Source organism: Heterocephalus glaber, unplaced genomic scaffold (assembly GCF_053883595.1).
Source record: "Heterocephalus glaber isolate CG9 unplaced genomic scaffold, H.glaber_assembly_v1.0 deba00001553, whole genome shotgun sequence".
Taxonomy (NCBI): Eukaryota; Metazoa; Chordata; class Mammalia; order Rodentia; family Bathyergidae; genus Heterocephalus; species Heterocephalus glaber.
The window spans coordinates 5,841,036-5,867,352 of record NW_028258344.1 but is presented as its reverse complement, the minus strand read 5'-3'; the positions used below and the strand labels follow the sequence as shown (position 1 = coordinate 5,867,352).

The 26,317-nt window shown below is 38.1% G+C and overlaps 1 protein-coding gene across 18 annotated transcripts in view; it reads left to right on the top strand.

Moving 5' to 3' along the window:
* Asph (aspartate beta-hydroxylase) overlaps window positions 1-26,317 on the top strand; it is a 233,520-nt gene that overhangs the window by 143,781 nt on the left and 63,422 nt on the right. For all 18 annotated transcript variants that reach the window (XM_087190370.1, XM_087190372.1, XM_087190376.1 and 15 more), the window contains 4 exons: window positions 4,582-4,667; window positions 10,889-10,975; window positions 21,311-21,461; window positions 23,911-24,047. In XM_087190370.1, coding sequence (XP_087046496.1) covers window positions 4,582-4,667; window positions 10,889-10,975; window positions 21,311-21,461; window positions 23,911-24,047 — 461 coding nt within the window. The remainder of the gene's footprint in view (window positions 1-4,581; window positions 4,668-10,888; window positions 10,976-21,310; window positions 21,462-23,910; window positions 24,048-26,317) is intronic.

Sequence of the window (26,317 nt, the reverse complement as noted above, 5' to 3'; positions counted from 1 at the left end):
TATCACTATATTGTATAACTAAAATGTACCAATAAAATAAAATTTTTTTAAAAAGTTATGGTTGTCAGATATTGAGTCCCAGAATCAGGAAAGTGACTAAGACATCTCCCTCTGTTTTTGCTTCCTGGGTGCCACAAAGTGAGCAGCCTCCTCTGCAGTGTGCTCCCACCATGATATGCTGCTTCACCACAGGCCCAAAAGTTAATGAGCCAGCTGACTGTACTAAACTATCTGAAATTGGGCCATTTAAACCATTCCTTTACAAAATTATCACTAGTATTTTCTCACAAAGATTATTACAGATACCTTAAGAAAGCTCCTTTTGAATTCCCAGCTCCCAGTAAAATGTTTATAAGGCAGGGACATGTTTTTTTTGATACTGGAGATTGAACTCAGGACTTCATGCTTGCCAGGTAGGTGCTGTGCTGCTGAGCTAAATCCCTGACCCATGGACATTTTAATATGTGATTGAGTGAATGAATGAAACTTTGAACAAAGTTGATTCCACTCCAGCTTCCTGGAACTCTGTCCATTGTGTATAGGGTCATGTGCTGAGTAATGGCCAATGTTCAAGATTAGGATACTTGGAGGACTGGGTGACTAGAAAGGAAATGGCAGTCAGGAGTAAAAGAGATAGTTGGTAGATCTGAAAAAAATATGTCAGTATCACTGAGGACTGAAGTAGGTCTACAATGGCGTGCTCTGTGTGTGTGTGTGTGTGTGTGTGTGTGTGTGTGTGTGTGTGTGTGCATATGCAGGGAGGAGCCTCTTAAGTGTAATTGAGTTTAAATTACTTCCCAACAGGTTTGAAGAAGGGGTATGTTCAAAACTAGTTTTATTTTATTTTTTTAAATTTCTGTTTTTTACAACCAGTGTTTTCATTCTGTTATCCCTGCAATAACACCTTCACTGAGAATCGCAGGGCTTGTCTTCCCTATAACTTTTTTACTAAATTTCATTTATTAAGATGAAATTTATATACAGTAAAATATAGCTTTTGTAATATACAATAAATATAATTTATTAGTCACAACTAACATAGAACTTAATAATCCCTAAAACCCTCTTTTGCTCTTTGTGGTTAAGCCTGCCTCCACCCCAGGTTCTGGAGTCACTTATCTGTTTTCTATTCCTATCTTTTTCCCTTTTCCAAAATAATGTACAAATGGAATCAATCAGTCACCATTCGTTTGGATTAGGCCTCCTTCTCCTAATATTATGCATTTGAAATCCACCCATGTGGTTGCATGTGTTAGTATTGTTGCTGAATATTATTCCATTGTGTAGATAAACAAGATTATTTTTTCATTCACCAGTTGATGGACTTTGGGTTTTCTCTTTTGGGCTGTTTTTAAAAAATGCTGTAGTGAACACCGGTACACAGGTATTTGCTCATGTTTTCATGACATGTATTGCCAATTCTCTTAGGTAGGCAACTAGGAACAGGACTGCTTGAATGACATTAGTTTTTGTTTTATGTGTCTGGGGGTCTATGAGTGTATTTTAAGCATTGCAGTGACATGGACAGATGGTGTTTCAAAAAGACCCTTGGAACAGTGTGGAACATGGGAAGACAGGAAGCAGAGAGAGTGGTTAGGAAATTGTTGATTTTTCAGTCTGTGTTGTTTCAGAAATTGCTGTTTTTCACTGTCTTCTGTGGAATAAAAGACCTAGAGTAACATGAAGATTCTGTGTCTTTTATTGGTGCTCAGTTTCTCCCAATAGTGTGAACTTACCTTTTTGTTTGGGCTAAATGGTAATAAAAGAATCAACATCAATTCTTACCAATCTAAGTCTGCATCAGTGCTTTTGTCATGACATTTTCTTGTCACTCCATTATTTTGTTATTTTCCTACTCTTAACATTTCAAGCATAACGCGGTGAGGGAAATAAAGATTTGAAATGGAACCTGTCCCTTATCTTTCTCTCTGTGCTTTTGGGAAAAGGTAAAATACTTGTAACGGTGTTTCCAGGTAGGGGTTCTGAGAGCTTCTTTCCAGGTCCTTGGTGTCCTGAACAAAGAATTGGACAAGACACACAGGAAAGGCAGTGGGCGTATAGATCTGTTGAAGGCATAAAGGACTCTCTACAGGGTGTGAGTGGGCTAGTGAAGAGAGCTGACAGTGAACCCTCAGGATAAAGGGAAAAGAGCCATTAGTATCCAAAATACCTGGATTGGTCCCCACCTCATGTAAGTGTGGCTTTGGGACAGTTGTCCTATCAAAAACTCACTTGACCTCATGCTAGATAAATTGTCTTATTAAAAAACTCGCTTAGGGGCCAGGGATTTAGCTCAGTGGCACCGCGCTTGCCTTGCAAGTACAAGGTCCTGAGTTCAATACCCAAGAGCACCCCCCCAAAAAAAACCTCACTTGGCCTCTTGCCAGCTGTAAATGAAGTATCAGGAACGGTTCTTTTGATTGGTTGTGCCTATTTATAACCAAATGATTAAGAATGACACCTTTTGATTGGTCGTGTGAACAGAACAAGATTCAAACAGTCTTTGTAAATAGGGAGGGGTGGAGGGGGTGAAGGGACAGCAGGGAAATGGGGAAAAAATAAGAACCAAGATGGATTATGTAAAGTTACAAATTTCCAATGATGAATGTCATTATAATGTATACCTAAAATGTACCAATAAAATTAATTTTTAAAAAATGTTCAAATGAAGGATTAGAAATAGTACCTTCTGATTGGCCCCATGAACAGTGCTCAGGAGCCATAAGCCTGAGCTGCAAGCTCAGGAATCATCTTGGCCCTCATGTTCTTCACATGGCTTCTCTTTTTAGAAAACATTTCACTCAGCCGGTTAGCCATGGGTTTTTTATAACTTCTTTTTATGACAGATTCCTTAAAAAACTATTCACCTTATTTAGATCAACTGAAAATTAGAAGCACAGGAGATCAAACTCTTAAGAGATACAGCTCAAGCCTCATCACTTGTAGATGAGAAAACTGAAGCCGGGCAGCTGAAGAGCGTTCACCAGGGTTGCATCATGACCACAGAACTCACTTTTGTTTCTGCAGCTTGACCATGTGCTTTCCCTGAAAAAGAAGGAAGCAGTGTGCCTGGGGGGTTCGGGAAGGGCAATGCTTGTTTGTTTTCAACAATTTTGAAAACCACTTCGGGCTTTTTATACATTTAAAAATATAAATAGTCATAATAATATCAAACTTGAATTTCAAAGTTTGGTGACTGATGGAGTGAGCACAGCAAAAATGTAGTGATCCAGCCGTGCATGTGTTGCATACTGTCATTTCAGCACACTGGGAGGCTGAGACAGGAGGATCAGAAATGTGAACCCAGCCCGGGCAACTTAGCAATCTAGTGAGACCTGTCTCAAAAAACTTAAAAAGGGGCCAAGGTGTAGCTCATTGCAAAAACCCTGGGTTAAATCCTTAGTACTACAAAAATAAACAAATAAAATAAAGGAAAGAAAGAAAAGAAAAAAGAAACTGAGATGGGAGTGACTTTAACCAAATGCTGTGGGGGCTCATTAGAGAGCTAAGTAAGGAGACTTTCAAAAGACTCATTGATGAGGCAGTGTGCAGGGGTGTGTGTCGGGAGGGGATGTCTTTAGGAAACAGAGCTCCTCTTCATGTACACAGCCGAAAAGTTCTTTGATTAGGTCTGCATTTAAGACATGCTACCACCTGGGAGAAGTTTATGGTTTGGAGAAGGACTAAGTACACAAATGAGTATGATGAAAGCTATATGAGAAAGGTCCACCAAACAGAGATGTGTAAGATAAACGGGTGGAGAAAGAGAGAAACACAAAAAAGAGGGAGAGAGAGAAAGAACAAATAGACAGACTAAGTGATATCAGCAGAAACTTTACAAGGACTGTGGTTTTAAGTTAAAGAATAGGCATACTTTAACTGACAAACAAAGAATAGGCCATTTTATTTAGAGAAAGTAACATAAGAAATGGTGCAGAGCATACAAAGGGGGAACATGGGGCAATCCAATTGGCCCGAAATATGGAAGTTAGCTGAGAGCACTTCTCAGGGATTAAGGGACTCCAAGCAGAGGGAGAGAGGGGAACAGCCAGATGGAGGAGCAGTCAGGACACACATGACATTTATCCATTACATTTGCTGTCTTGTATGGGGTCAGTTGATGGCACCCCAAACATCAAAGGTCTACTGATTACAGATCACTACAGCAGCTCTAATAATCAGAAAAAAGTTTTAAATATTAGGAGAATTAGCAAAGTATGACACAGAGACGGGAAGTGAGCACATGCTGTTGGAAACTTGGTACCCATAGATTTGCTTGAAATAGGATGGCCATGAATCTTCAATTTGTAAAAAGTGTGGCATCTAGAAATGCAGTGAAATCAGGCACAATAATAAAAGATGTGCTTATGTAAGGAAGAGCTGTGGCATCTTCCTTGATAGCTACCAATTTGTGGTGCCCTTCTACTGTCTAGGGGAGAAAAGAGAAGGTGACCTACAATGTACTGGCTCCTGCAGTTATGTATTCGAGGCTATTGTGAGGCTTTGCACTATTTCTAAATTACTATTCTAAGTAACGATTTCCAGATAATAAATTCAAAATAAAAATCTCTTCATTTTCAGCTAAGAAAAAGAAACCTAAACTTTTAAATACATTTGATAAAACTATTAAGGCTGAACTTGATGCTGCAGAAAAACTCCGTAAAAGGGTAAGTTGATAATTTTGTTTTGCACACAAATGTACAATATTTTCATTGGTAAGTAAGCTCAGGCATTATACTGTTTTATACTACTACTAATAATAATAATAGTAAAAGAAACATCCTTTGAACAGAGTGGATTTTTCCCCAGGCACATCATTGTATTTCCATCTGAAATGAATCAAATGGAAGAGAATCACAGCCAATGGCCAGTTCACCTTCAGGATAGCTGACTTAGGTGTTACCCACCTCTGTCATGTTACAGTTGTATGGATTTGAGGAAACACTTGACCATTCTGATCCTTAGCTTGCTTATTTAAAAAAAAATGAGAATAAGTACTCTTGCTTGTTTCTTCTTGCTTTTTAATAAGGATCAAATGAGATCAAAGGAACAAAAAGTATCAACACTGTCAAGTACTATATTAGTAGAAGTTTTTAATTATAGCACCTCAGTGTAAAAAATGAAATGAAGTTAAAAAAACAAAAAATAGATTAGGGCCAGGGGATTTAACTCAGTGGTGCTGCCAACTGCCTCGCAAGCACAAGGTCCTGAGTTCGATCCCCAGTACCCCCTGAAAAAAGATTAGTTCTGTACTCTTGGAATAGTTCTTATTAGGTGAAATGACACCAAATTTAACATTCTTCTCACTTAAGATTAACCTCATGTAACCCTAGTTTCCATGTGACTATGTTTGCTTTGTCATCAGCTGATTTGAAATATTTGCATTTCTTTAGAGATATTACAGTTTTTGATAATAATTTGACACTAAATTGAAATCATTTGTTCTCATAATTTGTTCGTATTCATGTAATAATTATCAGACCCCAAAATACTCAGTATGATGTAGTTAAGATCTTTAATTAATCATCTGCTTGTTTTTTATGAAAATTTCTTTTTCTTTATTTTGGACTTAAATTTGGACTGTGTAATACCCATTAGTTTTCCTGTGAAATGCTTTTTTATCAAGTAGACATTAGCAGCAAAGGGAGAGGAGGGCAAAAGGTATCTAAGTATGTAACTGTTGTGGTTTAGCTTTGGAATGTCCTCCCAAAGCCTCATGTGTTCAGAAGTGTGACTTTTGGAAGAGGTGATTGGATGGGGTGCTGTACTCATTGAAAGATTCATCCACTGGTGAGTTCAGCAGCTGAGTGTGCTGTTGGGAGGTGTGGCCTGATTGGAAGAGTGGGTCCCTGGAGACCCGACCTGGAAGAGCTCATCTCCTTCCCTAGCCCCTCACTCCTCTCTCTGCTTCCTGGCTGCTGTTATGTGAATAGTTTCCCTTCACTGTGCCCCGCGGGCAGGCCATTTCTGCCTTGGAGCCAGCCAGCCATGGACTATAACTGTGAGCCCCCAAAAACCTCTCCTTTAAGTTGTGGGTGTTGGGTATTAATCTTAGTGACGAAGACCAACAATAATAAAAGCACATATGTTAGAAACTGAAATGTGACAAAAATGGGCTTCCCACATGTCATTGGAAATGAACCAGTCAGCAAGAAGGCCTTTTCAAATAACACTAGATAAGGTTCCGAAGCCAAGGTTTCGGCTTACTGTGCTCTCACCAATGAGTAAAAATGTAGTAGCTCCAAAGAATATTATAGCAAAGTCATCATTCATTTCCCCTAACTTTAACCAGATTGAAAGATTTCTAGTCTAGTTTACTGAACTTTATGAAGTGAAACTATCCACTGTATGTGGTGAATTTGCATTTCTTAACAGAGATCGAGCAAGAATCATCTTCTGTCCCCTCACTTAGCATCCTCTACTTTTTTCTGGACTAAATGTCATTGACGTGAAAATGTAGGATAACAGTTGCACAGGTAACTTTTGGAATAAAACACATGTGAACAGTTTTAGAGGAGGATTTTTATGTGGTTATAATGAATGCAAAAAAGGGATCAGTTATCAAGGGGTACATAAGTCAGTGGGACATAAAGGAACTGGATCCACCCATGGGGTATTCCCCAGCCCATTTGGAGAAATTATGGTGTTTTCCTCCATGAGTGCTGCGAATCTGTAATAAGATAAGTAAAGGAGGAAGAAGTGGCCACATATGCAACTCTTCATTCTGAAACAACTGGGAGCTGTATTGCTGACCGAATCAGCAGCATAATTATGTCTTTTTAAAAGTTTGTTTTTACAACTAGTACTTCCAAAGGTACAATCTGGTGTACTGGAATAACTGAAGACCAAGCCAAAGCAGGGCCATGACATAGCCAGGTCGGCCTCAGTTCACATCTCAGGTTCAGGTACTGAATGAACTATGAAAAAGTACATGGTCACTTTTTTTCACCCAAAAATGTAGATCATATTTTAATGACCTATTTTTTTACGGTAGTATTTATTGTTTAAAGTTTCTCTCTAACCCCCAAATGGATTTGAAATAATATACTGAAGTATATTTATTTCTTCCAATCACTTACGATTATTTTATTATTATAAATGAAAATGAAAAAGGAAAAATGTAACCAAGTCACAGTAAGGTTAATACATAAATGTTCAGTTCATACCATAGGCTCTAAATCATACGAGCACTGAAGTCACCTGAACTTTCTTGTAGGCAGAACAAGGGAAATAAAAACAGACTGAAAGATGAATAGGCTTCATCAGCATGGCTGTCTACACCAAATCCAGAGAGAAATATTCTGCCGTGATCTTGGTGAAGGATGCACCGATGGATGCAGAATTCCTAACCACATGCCCATGGATTCTGCAGTACATCTGCACGACTGTGTCGTACTCTCCTTTACCCCCACCCATTGGCCTTATGCCAAAATCTGTGGCCCAGTCACATCCTCTCCAGTGAACTCTCTCATTCCTAGGACAGAAAATAAGCTGGGGAACAGATAACTTTTAGGCTATTATTTTTACAAGTGCCATTTTAAATTAGAATTGCCAAATAGTATTTGGTACTATATAAGATCTTTAGAAAGGAAATTCTTTCAGACTACATCAAACATTGAGGTTGCAGGCAGTTGAAGTTGAGAGCAGGATGCACGGTCCCTTAGGAAGGTATCACAGCCTCTGTGCTGAGGGAATTCAAAGGATGCCTAGGACACAGCCAAAATAGGACATTATTTTTACAAGCATGAAGGTATCAGAAGAACCATGTGCTTTATCAAATTTGTTGTGAGTATTGTTATACCTGTTTTCAATCTGGCAGAGGTACAAAAATACTTTCAATATTTACCATTTAAGTTATAGAATACATAGTAGACTGAAAATATCCTTCCATAAAAATGTTCATGGGCCAATCCCTGGAGCCTATATATGTCACATTATTTGGGAAAAGGTTCCTTGCAAATAGTATTAAGTTAAGAATCTTGAGATGAAATTATCCTGAATTTTCCATTTGTACCCTAGATTCAATCATATTTTTATAAATAAGAGAAGAAAGGGAAATTTGATCCAAACAAACAGAATGTGGCACACACATATAAGAGAATTCAATAGGAAGAAAGAAGTGGCTGTTGGAGTGTTAAAGCCACAAGTCAATAAATATTGGCAAAAGGCAAGGACCTCTAGAAAGAGCATGGCATTGTCTACGTCTTGATTTCAGCCCAGAGAAACTAATTGTGGACATCTGTTCCCCAGAACTGTGAGAGAACAAATTTCTCTTGTTTTAAGCCATCAAGTTTGTGACAGTCTGGTATAGCATCTATAGGGAATTAATGCAAATTTTGGTTCTGGGCAGTGGAGTACAGCAATACCTGAAAGTGTAGAAGTGACCTTAGAATAAGGAAAAGGGTAGAGGTTGGAAGAATGTTGAAAGGCATGGTAGAAAAATTCTAAATTGCCTTAAAATGTTGGTAGTGTCATGGATGTTAAAGATACTTCTAGTGAGGCCTCTGGAGGGAGTGAAGAAGAAACAGGGCTGAGAAAGCTGCTTTCATCTTTCGAGAATATGCACATCATAAAAGAGCGAATGGGGGTAGAAATAAGGACAATAAATCCCCTTCTGGCAAGTACCCAGAAGAAAATGAATATATTATTGAAAACTACAGGAAAAGTGTCCCTTGTTACATAGTAGCAGAAAGCTTATCATCTGAATTGTGTCTTAAATTGTGTGAAAAGCAGAACCTACAACCAATAAATTTGTATATTTAGAGGAGGAGATTTCCAAGGAAAGTGTTGAAGGTGCAGCCTGGCTTCATTTTGCTGTTTATGGTAAAATATGAGAGGAAAAATATAAACTGAGGAAGAAACTATTAAGGAAAAAAAAAAAACAGATCATGTTGTTTTGGAATTTCTCACTCTATCAGATACAGAAGATACTAAAAGTAAAAAAATGCATGTTAGAAAATCATGCTCTAGAGAAAAGTCCAGGAGAAGGGCCACGTACCTGTTTCTGAAGAGAGTGAGTCTGTGACTCTGGATCCATTCTGTCATCTCAGCAGCAGTCAGAAATAAAGATGAGATCACACCAGATGGATATGTGGAGGAGCCTCTTATCTAATGGTGTGCATCGTGTAACATGCCCATGGGTTTTTAGAGTATTAAAAAAGCAGAAGTACTGCCAGCTTGGACTAAAAAGATAGAAGACAAAAATGAAAGAAAGCTGACACTCAAAACAAGCTGATAAAACAAAGCAGCTGCAAACCTGTGCTATCTTCCTGTAAAGGGGAAGACCCACTCCGAGGTCAGATCCTTGGACCCACAGGCCCAGGGCAAAGAGCTCAATAGCCAGAGCCAAGGACCCAGGGCCAGAGCCTCAAGCCCCAGAGAATTATTCCCAGATCTTGACACCTAATGGAATCTGCCCGTGGCCAAATTTTGAAATTGCTTGGAACAAGTAACTCCTTTCTTCTTGTTTTTAGAATGAGAGTACCAATAAATGTTGTCCTGTGCTTATCCCATCGTTGTATTTTAGAATTAGATACCTTGTTTTCTAGTTTCGTAAGTCCCTAAGTGAAGAGGACTGTTGCCACAGAGTGGATTATAACCATAACCAGTGCAATTCAAACCTGACTTAGATGATGTGATTTGGGACTTGGAGTTGATAAGATTTAGAGGACATTTTAGATTTGAGGGGATGTTGTGGTTTGAGGCTTTCGTAGATGTTGGAATGAAGTGAATATGGTTTGCATGTGGGACAGCCATGAGTCTTCAAGGGACAGAGGGCACACTCTGGTAAGCTGCAAGTGGCCTTCCCGAAAGATATCCATGCCCTAATATCCGGGGCTTCTAAATGTTAATCTTACTGGAATGAGGATCTTTGTAGATCTGATTAAATTAAAAATCTTGCAGCAGAGACTTTTTGTGGATTATCTGAGAGGACCCTGAATGCATCCTTATTTGAAAGAGGCAGATTGGGATTTAACACAAGCACAAGTGAAGACAAGCCATGTGTGGAGATGCATGCCGGTCATCCCAGCACTGAAGAGGCGAGATAGGAGGATTGCTGCGAATTTGAAGCCAGCCTACACTACATAGTGAGACCCTGTCTCAAAAAAAGAAAGTGAAGACAAGCACATAGGGGAGAAGTGATGGGAAAATGAGGAAGGGAGGCACATCTCAGAATGGTGCACTACAGGCCAAAAATCACCAGTCTTCACTGGGAGCTAGAGAAGACTAGCAACAGATCCTTCCCTCTCACCTCCAGAGGACATGCAGCCTTGCTAACTTCTTGATTCCATCCCAGTGCAATAGATTTGAGACTTCTGTTCTCCAGGATGGTGAGAGAATCAATTTATGTTGCTTCGGGCCACCAAATCTGTGATAATTTCTTACAGCGGTTACAAGAAACTAATAAGGAGTATTCGCAGGCAGGGCCAGGGATGTACCTCAGAGGCACAGAGTCTGCTTGGTCCTGAGTACAAGGTCCTGAATTTGAACCTCGGTACCAAAAAAAGAAAAAAAGTCACAGGCAAAGACATTAAACGTGAATTTTTTTTACCGTGCTTTAAGTTCATTTACAGGGAAAAAAAATTGTTTTTAAGATGAATATTGTGAGAGGGATAGTACCAAGTATGTACTGAAAGAAAATGTCATTTCTTTAAAACAAATTCATATTACATCTTCGTCAGTTATCCTTTTTTATAAAAATTAAGTATATTATGCTCATTTATAGTTTACATTTGTTCCACAAGTTTTTTTTAAATCTTAGATAAGAGACCTAAAGTTCAGAAAAATGTAAAAAATTCTGGTGGAATCATTTGGTGACTATTAAATAATCAAATTGACTGACATTATGCTATGTACTCAAACTTCTTTATGTAATCATATTTAATAGGGGAGAATTGAGGAAGCAGTGAATGCATTTGAAGAACTGGTGCGCAAATACCCTCAGAGTCCACGAGCAAGATATGGGAAAGCACAGGTATCCACAACCCTTCTATTTCAAAAACTCATGCGTTGTCCATGTGTTCTTTGTGATCGGATTTTTCATTTTCCATAACTTTCATTTTCCATAACATGCATTTTCTCTGTGCCCCTTCTGGTTTCCATATAGAATGTTTCTCACATACATGCATAAACCCAAACAAAAAAATACCACTTTTGATATGACAATTTATTTTCAATATTGTGAACTTCTGACTCTAGTAACATCTTTGTGACTTCTTTCTAATTTTGAAAAGAAAACAAAGAGTAACACTTTTATTGATTTCCTGTCACCTCTACATCCCATTCCACTTAGCCCTGTAATGCAGTTTTCACTTCTGGCTCCTCTGTGCTATAAGATTGCAACTAGAGGTTGCAAGCATGCTTAACAGAGACTTTTAAGAAATATAAAGTGGAAGATACTTAGTTTTCTCCATCATTTCTTTCAACTGGCTCATTTCAACCTCCTCTCTATTTCCCACTGCCACCATCTCATCTGGGTTTCTTTATCCTCCAACCCCTTTTGTGAAGCTTAGACACACTGACTGTGACTGTATGAACCCACCTGTGCTATGTCCTGTTTTAGGCCTTGGGGCCATTTGTGTTGTACTCTCCTGAGAAGGTCAGTCAGATGTGGTCACTAAAGAAGACACAGGAAAGGTTCAGGAATAAAACGAAGATTACTGTATTCTTCTCCCAGACAGAAGGCCCAGCACGTCATGCAGGGCCACACTGGGAAAGATGCCGTGGTGGTCATGAGGCAGAGGGCAAGAATGACAGGAAGGCTTAGGCTACTGCCTTCCATGGGAATTGAGAGATGAGACTGGGTGAGCAGTTTAGGATTGGCTTTTTAAAATGACTGACGCAGCCTAGGAACTATAGTTGTAGTTCCCAGTTGTCATGGATGTGGCCTTAGGGTGAATATGGCAGAGGAATATTGCCTCTTGCGTGCAGATAGAGAAGCTCAAGCTCTGAGTTGCTTAGTTTGTATATCAAAAGCTTCCCTGCTCTCTCTCTCTCTCTCAGATGTCTAGCCTTAGGAGAGCCATTTCTCCCCAGCCAGAGAGGTTTTCTAGGAAGTCAAGCATCATCAGAAAATTGAAAAACATATACAGTATAATGAACAATCTAGAGGTCTCTATCCTTGTAGATCTTATATTCTAGTGGAAAACATTTTTTTAAAATTACTGCTAAAAAAATATTTAGTGTGAGGCCTCTCTATGCCAGGTCTGTTCTAGGCATTGAAACTATAGCCACCAACAAAATCTAATTAAAAAATCCTCTGCCTTTATGGTGTTTCCATCATAAAAGGGAAGACAATTTTGTAAGACAAATAGGTACTATATATGTTTGCTAGTGATAGATGCTGAGAAGAACAAAAATATAGGGCCGGGGATTTAGCTCAGTGGTTCTGCCGCCTGCCTTGCAAGCGCAAGGACCCGAGTTTGATCCCCGGTACCAAAAAAAGAACAAAAATATGGCAGAAAATAGCCACTGGACATGTGAAAGTGTTGAAATGGTGAAAAGGGTGACAGAGAAAGGTCTCTCCAAGCAAGTAACATTTGAGCAAAGCTTTGAAAGTCCTTATAAATAAATACCTATTTAAAGAATATTTATAAACTGTTAAAAATAACTACATTGTATCGTATTAATAATAATACAGCCTGCAAGGAAAAAAAAACGAGGTAACTGAACAAAGAACATTATCTATTGTGATGTTTCAGTTATAGGCAGTATGATTGAAAGTGACAGGGCAGATGGCATTGTAGATAAGGTGGTCAGAAAGGGCTCTCTAGGGAGGTGACATGTGTCTGAGATGTGACAAGATTGTGAAAGGAGATGTCCAGGCAGAAAGAACAGCAAGGAAAAGGCCAGGATGTAGGGAAACAGTCTTGGGATAATAAGCCCACACAGAAAGAACGGCATGCTGAGGGAGGGGGAGGAAGACAGGGTGGCCAGGGCCTTGAGGATTTTATTCTACATGTTGAAGAAAGACTTTGGAGGGTGTTTTGCATGGGTGTGATAGTCTGGTTGTTTTTCATGAAGAATGAGTTGGTCTGGATTATGGGGCAAAAGTAGATATACGAAGGACAAGAAGCTGTGTCAGTGTACGCAGGAGGACATCTTGTGGCCTGACTGTGGTCAAGGCCATGGAGATGGAGGAAAACAAAGGACTTGGTGATGGATTCGACTGAAAGATCAAAGAAAGGGAGTATTCAAGGTTCAATTCTGATTTTTCTGTTTGACTAGTTGAGGAGACGATAGTACCAGGTACTTACTAGGAAAAACAAGTTTGGATGGATACTGAGATAAAAAGATCACTTTCAGTCTTGTAAAGTTTACAGTGCTTATTAGACATTCAAGTGGACGTATCAAGTGAACCACTGGATTTATGAAGTTTGGAACTTAAAAGCCAGAGCTGGTATATAGAAATGTGTTAGACATTAAAGCTCCAGTATCCTTCCTAGGGGTATGAAACTGTCAGTCATGCTGAGAAACAGTAGGTACAGAGCTACAGAAATGTTTCAGACTTGGAGGAACCAGACTGTATTGGGGGGTGGGGGGGGTTGCCTACCAGCACTTGTGTGTAACACTCCCAGCTACTGATAGCTCTACAGAATAAACAGCACATCTTACTCTGAACTAAAGATGGTGGTCACTTGAGATCCAGGTGCTCAAATTCTATCTCATGAGAAAGTAATTAATTACATTTGATTAATTAAATGTTTAACAATCAAGTTTGTGAAAAAATGAATGTCCATGTTACAGACCAGGCCTAGGAGACAGCAACTATGATTTTTGTAAATTGTTCTGGCCAGTAATCCTCTAAAATTCTAAATTATATATACATTAAGTAAGAGAGAATGAGTTTGTTACCAAAAGACTATGCCTGTTCTGCTAAGTGATGTGTGTTGTATTAAGTCCTTATTAGTATTAGGTATTAATTAAGTCCTTTGATTAAGGAAAACATATCAACAAGAGAAAATGGGTTTACACATTCTAATTTAATTGTGGCAAAAATATTTTATGCTTTGAAATTTTTTCTTTATGTGTGATTTTTTTTTTTTTTTTTCTGGAACTGGGGATCGAACTTGGGTCCTTCCACTTGTGAGGCAGGCGGTGGAACCACTGAGCTAAATCCCCGGCCCTATGTGTGATTTTGATTGTGCATACCAAAGTCTAAATAAATGTAGTGCTTTTGAAACATAGTGATTGCTGTATTTATATTCTTATTTCACAGAAGGAATTTGAGATTTAGGCCTCAGGCAATATTTTCTATCTCTAAATATTATGCTACAGATGTTATTGATATTAACATTAATGTGTCATAAAGCAAAATTTAGGCATGGTAAATTAAATTTAAATAGAATAATTTAAAGGAAAATTTAAAATCATAAGACTTTTAAAAGTAAAAGTTCAACAGAAGATGGATTTAATAGGGATGAATTAATTATGACTTTCATTCTTTGTTGCCAGATTAAGCAATTACTGTAGAGTATCCAAACAAACTTTTAAAATTCAGCAACATTAAGCCAAATGCAATCCACAGCATCTATCATTTCTAAAGTAGGATGGATATTGACTAATCCTTGGGATCACTATAAAAATCAATTTTGATCAAGCTCCCTAAAGACTGGACACAAAATCTTGAATTATAAACTCAAATCATGTTATTATCTTTCACAAACCATGAATGCCTCTATGGCCAAAAATGACACTTCTCCTAGCAAGGTTGGCAAGATGAATTATTTCATCAGTAAAAGACTGTGAGATGTTCATGTCATGTTTTTTTCCCCCCATTAAGTTTATTGGTACATTTTAGTTATAAAATACAGTTACATTCATCATTGGGATCTTGTACCATTACATGAGTATCTTGATTCTTATTTTTTTCCCCTTCCCCTGCCCTCCCTTCACCCCATCCACCTTTCCCTATTTGCAAAGACTTTGTTTCCATTTTTATCATTTTCTCATATTTTTTCCCTTCTTTCCTTTCCCCTACCCCTCCCACTTCCCCTACTCCTTTAAACTTTTTCTTCCTATTACACAATATCAATTATACATTTTAAAAATTATAATATCAAGATCTAGGAGACATTACCACAGATTTTACAGAATTTAAAAGGATATAGAAAGTATATTACAAAAATTGTTTTTGAAATAAATTTGACAACTTCTATGAAGTACTTTGGAAGACAAATTAATGAAACTGACTCTGGAAGAAATATAAAATTTGAATAGCACCTATTGAAGAAAGTATATTCCTAGCTTGAAAACCTACCTATGTGACAACAACAGGCTCATGTACATTTTAACTGATAAATTATATCAAACATTGAAAGCAGAAAAAAAGAAGGAACACTTCTCCCCTCATTTTAGAATATCAACATTGTGCTAATCCTAAAACTGGATAAAGATAATGGAAGAAAAATGTATGAACATAGATAGAAATTTGTTTAACAAAACAAACTCTTAGAAGTCAGATCTGGCAGGATGTAGAAAGTGGTTTTACTATAGGGATGGCAGTGTTGGTTCAGCTTTGGAAGATCCACCCCCAAAAGTCATCATTTTAACAGAGGAAAGGAAAAAGCCATATGATCCTGTCACTAGTTGGAGAAAGAGTGTTGGACTAAATTCTACAGCTGTTCATGGCAAAAGCTATCAGGAGACTAGAAGTAGAACAGAACCTTCTCAACAGATCAAAGACATGTACTCCATACTTCCAGCAAAAATGCCTTATATGAATGGAGAAGATACAATGCTTCCTCCCTAAAGTGAGAACAAGGGCAGATATGCCTACTCTTTATCTGTCCATTAAACTTTGAAACCTAGTCCCCACCAAAATAGTCTGGCAATAAAATGACACAATTAGTATAGGATTGGCAAGGTAGAAGCAAAATCTTTATATGTAGATGAAATGATCATCTACAGAGAAAATACTAAGAAATCTCTAGGAGCCCCTAGAACTTGTATTTGAATTTAGCAGGATTAGAAAACACAAGGTATATATAAAAATTCAGATCTATGTATACTTGCTATAAATGAAGAATTGGATATTGAAATTTAAAAGTTATGTAGGAGTACAAAGGACGTAGAAAAGTAAAAAGAAAAAGAAAACAGTGTTGGAAGACATTTAATACCTAATTTTAAGACTTCCTCTAAAGCTGTAGTATTCAAGGCAGTGTTGGTGTAAGGAAAGACATTGGAATAAAAAATAGATCATTGGAATAAAACAGAGAATGTAGAAATAGAACCACACATATATAGTCCACTGAGTTTTGAAAGATTATTTAACATTAACATTTTATAGAATATAAACTCAATTCAAGAGCAGAGGAAAAGATAGTGTTTTCAACAAATGGCACTAGAATACCTGGTATCCATATATAAAAAATTAACCTCAACCCTTTATTTCCATACATAAAAATAATTTGAAAGCATCTATGAACCTAAATATGAAACACTAAAACTATAAAACTTTAAGAAGAAATTATAATAGAAAATGTTCATGAATTTAGGGTAGGCAAGAACATCCTAGGATACAAAAAACATGTTGTATAAAAGAAAAAAATTGATTAATAAGATTCCAACAACATTTCGAACTTTAAAAGACATCATTAAGAAAGTGAAAAGTAGGCCTTAAACAGAGCATATTTTAATACATATAACCTATGACCAGAATATATAAAGAACACTTACAGCTCATTAATAGACAACCCATATAAAAAGTAGACACAAGAAGATGATAAATAGCCAGTATAGCACAAGGAAATGTGTGCAACACTAGAATCAGAAAAATGCTAATCAGTACAATAACAAGATTGAGTTATACACTCATTAGGGAGATGAAGTTCAAAGTTTTAAAAGCCTTGTCATGACTTTTTCTTTTTGTTGGATTCTTCCACTTTGTGTTTAATTTTTCACACCCAAGGAATTCATTCTGCTGGGCTTCCTGGGGTTGTGATCCTCACTGTCTTTTCCTAGGATATTGTCTAAAATTTTTTGGAGTGCTGCTTTGGTATTCATGAAGTTCCTGAGGTGCTCTTTATCATGAAAGTGTCTTATTTCTCCATCGATTTTGAAAGATAGTTTTGCAGGGTACATCAATCTGGGTTGGAGGCTGTTTTCCTTTAGGGCTTGAAATACATCACTCCAAGCTCTTCTTGCCTTGAGGGTTTGCATTAAGAAGTCTGCTGTGATTCTAATGGGCTTTCCTTTGTATGTAATTTGTTTCTTTTCTCTCACTCCTTGTAAAATTTTGTTCTTCTGTTGGGTTTCTGGAATCCTAACAATTATATGCCTATGTATAGATTTTTTTTGATCAAGGCCAGTTGGAGTCCTATATGCCTCACTTATCTGTATGTTAGGTTCTTTTCCCCTGCTTGGGAAGATTTCTGCCATCACTTCTGTGAACAGTTTTTTTATGTCATCTGCACTCTTTCCTGTTTCATCGTTGACTCCAGTCTTATGTTTTTCTTCTTTGCATCGTCTAGCAGCTGCTGGATTGATTTCTCGTGGTCTCTTACAATTTTAAAGCAATTTTTCTTTTCCTGGTCACTAATTGCAATCTTTCTTCTATATCTGAAATTCTGTCCTCACATTGGTTCACTCCACTGCATAGACTTTCAATGGAGTTTTTAATCTCCTGGAAATCTGTTTGCATCTGTTTTATGGATTCCATTTGTTTCCCAGGTTGGGATTCCATCATGTTCCTCAGCTCCTCTATTTTTTTATCTGTGTCCTCTCTAGATTTATTAATCATGTCTTGCACTATGGGCACAATATCTGCTGTTATCTGAGAAATTATTTCTGATTTCAATTTTTTCAGATCCTCTTTTGTTGCCAATTCAGGGAGTCCAGGTGGTTGAGTATCAGATTGTTCTGTCTCATTTCCCTTTGGGGTTGCTGTAGGTGATCTGGAAGTCTGTTTTTGAAGCTTGTTTATGTGTCTTCTCATTTCCACTGGGTTGAGGGGTGCTGCTGGTAACCCCACTGCTCACCTCCTCTGCCCTGGGAGCAGTGGAATGGCAGCCCGGCAGCCTCCTCTTGGGAGCTGGGATTGGCTCACCTCCTCTGCCTTGGGAGCAGTGGAATGGCGGCCCGGGAGCCTCCTCCTGGGCACTGGGATTGGCTCACCTCTGCCCTGGGAGCGGTGGAATGGTGGCCAACCATGTCCTGTGTTAAATATTCCATTTTAGCCCAATTTGTTTTATCCACAGATGCTCAACTATTTGAAAATCAGCCCACAATTCTGATTTTCAAAGCAAGTGCCTATCAGATTCATTGTAGAGATTTTTTAAGGAATTATATGGTATTTAAATACTAATATTTTCCCAGTTCTACAAGTTGCAAACAAAGAATACTGGGGGTTAGGGGAAGAGATAAGGTATCCAGATTGTATCATCTTTCTCTCTTTTTGGATAGAGTTTAGAGAACCCTATTCCTGTCTTTACAAAGAATTTCTTTGGTAGGACTTTGTCCTTCCGTTCACCTTGTAGCAACCTCCAGTTCCCAGATGTATTTGGTAGCTTTGTAGGTTCCAATGGAGAAAGTGAACTTGACAGTCTCAGTAGGATTCTCTCAGTTCTAGGACTGTTTCTATTGTGTCTTCTACTAATGTTTGTAGTCTGGCAAGTTAATTCACCGTAACCTAATTCACAAACAGGTGATGACTAAACAGAAAAGCTTGATATGACCATACAGTGGAAGGCTGTGCTTGTAGCATGACCAGTATGAGCCATTGACCTGGGACATTCTCTCCTGATTGATAAATCTATTCTGAGAAACCAGTTACAGATTTGAAAAGAGATGTGAAGGGTCTGAAGCATACTTTCATCAAGCAAGGATGCACTACCTTTTTCTAATCTTAGAGATTTTTTTTCCTACCAATTTCCTTTCTTAATGTATTCCCACTGGCTTGAACCACCGGTGGCACATGTGTGACTGTCCCATCAGGCAGCATGGGACCGTCCCATTGAATGGTACAAGCTGGCGGATGGGACAGTCATGCATGTACCACTAGTGAGTAATCCAGAGCTTCCTGGAAGAGAGATGTGTGAATTATAGCCCTGTTGTGAATGTGTTTATCCATTCACTTCTATTACCACTACTTCAGTTCTAGCTTCATCATCTCTGGAAACTTAGCCTAATCAGTATACATTAACAAGTTGTTGTTTTCTGAAAAGCTTCTCATAGATGTCTCATTTTATATGTTGGCATTGAATCTCACTCGTTTTTTATTTTTCCATTTGATGGTAGGGGAGAGAGGGATCATTTTCTTACTGGTACTCAAATTGTGGAGTTCTCATATCTAATAAGCTATTAGTGATCATTTTACACATTCTCTTTCTCTTCCTACCTCCAGTATTTCATTTCCCATTCTTAGTGTCCAGCTATGAATCATAACTTTTCTTTCACTAAAAAAACCAGAAATGTCCAGAGAATTGCTACGTAATTTCACTGCTGTCCTGATGACCTACCTACATCTGTGTCCATGTGCTCTGGCACCCTTGCTGCTGGTGTGAATAGACTGCACTGATCCCCTTCCTCTCACCTGCTGGGGGCCATCATCTTGATTTCTGTGTCCCCTCATTTACCTCTACTGAGTCTTTCACATTCACTTAGAAATATATTCATCACTTCCCTCCTTGAACATCTCTCCCTTCTCCACATTCTACTCTACCTGCTAGCCCATTGGTCTTCATTTACACCTAAACTGTTTGAAAGGGTTGTTTCTATCTCATCCTTCCCATTTCTCTTCAGCCTGCTCCATTCAGTCGTATCCCTAACTGTCCCATGGAAATGTTCTTGCTAAGGCCCTCAGAGTCTCCACACTGCTCCACCCAGTGTGTTGTCTTCTCAGTTCTCATCTGGTCCACTTTAACAACTTGATCTCTTCTTTTTAAAACCTTTTATCTTTTGGCATTCAGAATACCACTGTTTGTTATTATTTTCTTCTTACCTCATTTCTATGGTGTTTTTGCTGGTCTTCCCTTATATTCTTGACTTTGAAGGACCTTGAAACATCAGAGTTTTTAGGGATCAGTTGTTGGATTTCTTATCTCTGTGTGTAGTCATAACTCTTCTGGCTTGACAATTCCCAAGTGTATGTCTTTAACTCTGACTCTCTCCTCACTCCAGACCCATATGAACTTTCTGAGTCAATATCTCCACTTGGCATTTGGAGTTTAATATATCCTAAACTCAAATCCTGATTCCATATTCCCTCAAACCTGCTTTGTCCTGTCTTCTCATTCCTAGAGAATAAATTTTCCATCAGGTAATCACTTAAGCCAAAAATGTTGAATTTGTCCTTGACCTCTCTCTCTTCCTCTCATTCCCTACATTCCTACCATCTGCAAATCTGTTGGCTTTGACCTATCACAATATCACAAACACAATAATCTAACCACTCCCTACCACCTCTATTCCTGCTGCCTTAGATCAACCCACTGTGGCCCTACTGGACCATCCTGCTTGGCTTCCTTGCTTCTTCCATAGCCTGTTCTCAAGACTGCTGCTAGCATGGTCCTTTCAACATATATGCTAGATCACGTCAAAGGCCTTTGTGTCTTTTCATCTTGCTCAGTGTAGCCGTTGTCAGTAGCTGACCAGGCCTGGCTCCCTGTGGCCTCATCGATCTCCCTCTCTCCCCTCCACTGCACCCTCCTTTCCTTTGTGCCTCCTTCCATCTTAGAACTGTTATCTGTGCTGTTCTCTCTGCTTGCCATACTCTTCCTCCAGGCCCTCTCTGATAACACAGATGAAACTAGCAGCTTTCCTTCTGCCCACTTAGCACTCCTCAGCATGCTCAGTTTTTACCCACAGCACTTATGCCCACCAAACACATGGTATCCCTTATTTGTGTTTGGTTTTATTATCCTTTCTAAAACAATAAAATATAAGGAAAGGTCTTTGTTTCATTTTATTTTTTTGTCAAATGTGTGGAACAGTGTCTTGCCCCCAGAACCTAACTATTGAATGAGTAAATGAATAAATGAAGGAATGAGCACATCAATGAAATAGCAGAAACTGTGGACTGGAGTCCTGTCTAGATTTTGTTAACATGTGATATGATAGAAATCCCCCTATGCCCTAGCATGTATTAGTCTTGCATTTGTGATGTTGCTTCTCTTCTGTAGCTTAGTAGCTAACTTTTCTTCATATTATTAAAAAGAATGTTACTTTGCCTTATTTATTTATTTTTATCTCTTGATAAAGAGAGATTAATCTGTTTAAAAAACATGCCTAAAAGTTTGCTTTTCAATGATATTTTGGTAATTGCAGATGTGGCTCTTTGGGGGACACTGATCTAGTCTGGGATTTCTCCTAGTGTGAAGATGATTTAGCTGAGAAGAGGAGGAGCAATGAGGTGCTCCGCAAGGCCATCGAGACCTACCAAGAGGTGGCTAGCCTGCCTGATGTCCCCAGTGACCTGCTGAAGCTGACTTTGAAGCGGCGGTCAGAACGACAGCAATTTCTGGGTAAGATGTAGCAAGAGTTAATTCTGTAGGAAATCGTATGCTTCTATCTTGAAGGGCCTAAAAACTGGGCATACTCTTAGAAAAGTTGAGTTATATGGAAGGAAACCTGAGTTTGACAACTAATTCCAAGTAATTTATCTGTGTATTTTACAATGACCATCTCTAAAACTGAAATAGCAATCCCAACATCAGTAATTACTGCAAAGATGCAGATACCATTTTTTGTACTCTCCTTGCCCTCCACCATTTTAAAAGCAAGGCAAATGGTATGCTGAAGGCTTGGATAATTTGTCTAAAGAACCATAGCTAATTGATTAATAGGTCCAGAATCAAAAATTTCCTGGGTTACCCAATTCTTTTCTCTATGAATATAACAAACTGATTCCTAGAGGTTTAAATTATTTTTAGGACTATTTTTTTTTAGAGGAATGTTAGGAGTTCCAGGTACCTCAACCATTTTGCATGTAAAACTTGAACTTTTTCCAAGGAAAATGCTAGGAAATATATTTTTAATCATAAAGCAAGTTTGTAAACACTTCAGAAAGAGCAGTATAAAGCATGCTCTCTATTGACCCACGTTCCCGCACCCAGGACCGCTGTATGCTACCTTCATGTTAGCCAGGCTTATGTTATCTTTTCCAAACATATCAACTAGGAGAATGGGATCTAAGCCACATGTCATTGCTGAGGTTGGTGCTTGGATGGCTGCATGCTTACATGAACAGGTTCTAAATGTTCCTTAGAGGAGTCTTGAATAAGTACATTTCTCAGGAATGGAATAAAGGGTCCTTTGTAGATGACCAGAACTCTGAAAGGTTTGGGCCTGAGTAAGGATTCAAGACTGTAAGAAACAGTCTGTTAGATGTCACTTCACAAAAGCCTGGCCAGGGGAAGGAAGCATGTAGCACAAATTCAGGATAGAAAAGAGCAGGCTGGACTCAAGAGTGGAAACAGGAGTGCTTGCCTCTGAGGCAGAATCACTTTTACTGAGTTTTCCTTTTACCCTTGCCACTGTATGACTCTGTTTAGCGTAGTTTATTGATTCTGTCTTTAGAATGGTCATATTTTGCTCATCATGGATTTTTAATATTAATTTTCCCTCTTAAAAATACATTAGATATTATCAGCTTATGTTTTTGGCTCCTTTTAAAAATTCATGCCAAGTTCTTCATTTATCTCACCCTATTTCCAGCCCTCAAAATAAGACTGCCTATGAAATCTAATTTTTTCTCATCAGTCTTTCAATATTTGCTCATTTCTGCTGAAATGAGAAGGAGGCAAGGTCATTTGAGGAGAGCCTAACTCAAATGTGCAGAAAACTTTATTGCACATCTCAGAATTGTGAAGTTGGCTCAAAATGGGGTTGAGGTTCATGGTGCAGACTGTACGGGACATGAGCAGATGGCTGCAAGAGGGATTTTTGGCTGGGTGCTGTGATTCACAGGGGAAGTTTAGAAGCACAGAAAACTAAGCGTAGGGGAGCAGGTAGGGAGAAGGCAGAGTGCGAGGAGAGTGGAGTCAGATTTGTTAATAAGGAAAGGACTGACTGAGCAAACCTACCCTGAAGTGTGGCTTGCAAGACCGATGGGCCAGCAGCAGGCACAGGCCACAGGGTGAATAGGTGAAGCTTTCTTTGTGCCAGATGAATTTTCATGGAAATAAACAACTCAGGTCATTTCTGTACTCTCACTGCAGTCTTACTCTACTCTTGGACAACTAAAGACACATTTGTGGGCTTTAGGTAATTAGATTGTTTTAAATATGTGCTAGGCTTATTTTGCACATTGTCTTGTATAGTTTGTGCTTCCAGCTATGACAAGGAGCAGTAAGAACCGGGCCAAGACATTTTAAATTTTCATAAGACAGCCTTAACAATACATTGAAGCTGGGGTTTTCGTGATTCATATAGTACATAGTAGCCTGTCGTCCACCAGAGGGTCCCATAATACTGGGTAATGTATCCATTGCTGCACAACTGGTCAGTACTTAGAGAAGAATACACTTTTAATTGGAGATTGCACCAGCCATTCCGTGCTGTTCTGTGACATCAGTACCTTTTGACGTTTTAGGCATGGTACTTGACCCTGAAATCAGTTAGAACTTTTATTGTCTACCATCTACTTATAATTTTAAAGCTAATAAACAAAAAGTACCACAGCAAAACACTGCTATAAGGAATTGGTAACTAGAACTTTCTACAGAAGGAAAACAAAAAATTGAATATTGATCTACTTAGAAAATGAATGTCTTTAAAATGCCTTTAATCAATGTTGTACTCAGTATTTATTTATAGACTATTGATACCATTGCCATTACATCATGAAATACTGCTAAGTATTTAATACATGATTAATAAAGTCAGATTTAAACTCTGTTAAATAATTTGTATTCTCAATACAAGGGTACTCATAATCTGTTATAATGATTCTTTTTCTATCCTCAAAATCAGGTCACATTAGAGGTTCCTTGCTTACCCTACAGAGACTGGTTCAACTCTTTCCTAGTGATACTTCCTTAAAGAATGACCTTGGTGTGGGATATCTCTTGATGGGAGACAATGACCACGCCAAGAAGGTATATGAAGAGGTAGGCATCAATCTTCCATTAACGATGTCAAGTTATTTTCAACGTTGTCTTAGTGCTATTTTTTTTTGCAAATTACATGTAATATGCCCAGTCTCTCGTTCCCTTTAAATTTAATAGTGTATGTTATTAGAGTTTGCATATTTGTTTTCACATTGCTTTTTTATTTTTATCTTGATCAGATTTTAAATTTTGGTTAACACTTGTATATAAAAGCCTTCAACTGTGTGATATTTTTAAAACTTCAAATATATCAATCCGTAGGTAGCCTCTCTGAAAGTGTTCTTTGAGACGAAAGAGTAACATAGGTTCTTAGAAATGTAAAGATATATAATCTTTTCCTGGTTTGCACTAGAAGTCCATTCTGGAGGGAGACTGCAGAACATGAGCCTTTCGGGCCTATGAAATAGGGTACTCATTTTGCAGAAGGGCATTGACTCTTCGATCCTCTGGCAAGGATGCCTTTCGAAAGATATCTACTTTATAATGGACGTTTTAATAGATAACCTCTAAATCCCAAGTACCTATATAACCTAGAAAACTAACTCCTTTAGGCAATAAGGAAATTCATTTGATATAATACAAACAGGATGCCAAATAAATGTCAAAGCTGGAGAAAGTGAGTGCCTTTGTATAAGAAAGACGAATGAATCCATTTCCTTGTTATTCTTTGACATAGGCCTGTGGATCGATGGTTTTCAAGCTTCTGCAGTTTACATCAAAATGTTACTATTCCATGTTAGCCAATATGATTCTTTCCCTTTTTAAAATGCTAGCAAGTACAGCAATTTCATACTCAGTCTAGAGACTGAGTCCACTCAAAAAATGGTGCTTTCCTCTGCTTGTTGCTATTGATGCTTCACTGACAATCATTGAATCTTGAAGTTGTCCTTTGACCCTTATTGTAATTTTATATATTCAGAGAGAGCAGAAAGAAGACCTTTGCTTTCTATGGTATCACTAATACCTATGCAATGTGGACTGAACCTACAGTGTTAGAAATCTCTGCCATCTACTAAAGACCTGCTCCAGGTCATAAAATAATTCCATGTGGGAATTATGATGAACAAACCAGACTCAGAGGCCCCCTGTCTTTCAAAGTTTGGTTAGAGGAAACATCATGTATCTCAGTAATTCTTGATCTTATGAATGTAAAGAATGGTCAGACATAGTACACATATACATTAATTTACTGCGGTCAGAGGTCACAAAGATGGAAATGTAGATTTTCTCCTTTCTCCTTTCCCTTCCCTTCCCTTCCCTTCCCTTCCCTTCCTTTCCCTCTCCTTTCCTGCAGATTTCATCTAAAATATACACATGTGAGCAATCTACATCAAATCATTTCACCCCAGAAAGAATGACCATCATCAAGAAATCAAATAGCAACAAATGTTGACAAGGCTATGAGGGAAGAAGGAACCCTTCTGTACTGTTGGTGGGAATGTAAACTAGTACAACCACTTTGGAAATCAGTATGGAGATTCCTCACAAAACTGAAACTAGAAATTCCATTTGACCCATCTTCCTCTTCTAGGTATCTTCCCAAAAGAGTTAAAGTCATCATATTACAGTGACACATGCATACCCATGTTTATAGCAGCATAATTCATAATAGCTAAGTCTTGAAAGCATCCTATATGTCCATTACTAGATGAATGGATAAAGAAAATGTGGTATTTACGCACAGTGTAGTATTACTTAGCCATAAAGAAATATAAGCTTGAGTCATTTGTACGAAAATTAATGCACCTTGAAACTATAACGTTAAGTGAAATAAATTAGACACACAAGCTTAAATATCACATGGTTTCTCTTATATGAGAAACCGAAAGTATAAATAAATAGTAAATTAAAAGATAGTAAGAAGTAGGAAGATAGGTCTATCTGAAAGGGGAGTAGGATGAAGAGATGGCAAGAGAGGGGGGAAAGGGGACTAAAAACAAAGAACCAAGATGTATTATTTACATGCACCAACTCCACACAAAGATGTCAACATTATGTACAACAAACATGTTCGCAAAAATGAAGGAAAGGGGTCAAAAGATAGGTAGAAGGGAGAGGGAGAAAAGGGAAAGGGGATAAATAAAAGGAATTAAGATATATTATGTAGAGGTACCATTTTCCCACAAGGAATATAAACACTATACACTACAAACATGTACTACTACTACTACTACTACTACTAATAAAGCAAAGAAAACAAAGCAGCAAAAACTCTGAAAAACTATCAATGATTTTTATAAATCTATTCAAAAATAAAGATCATTGTGAAG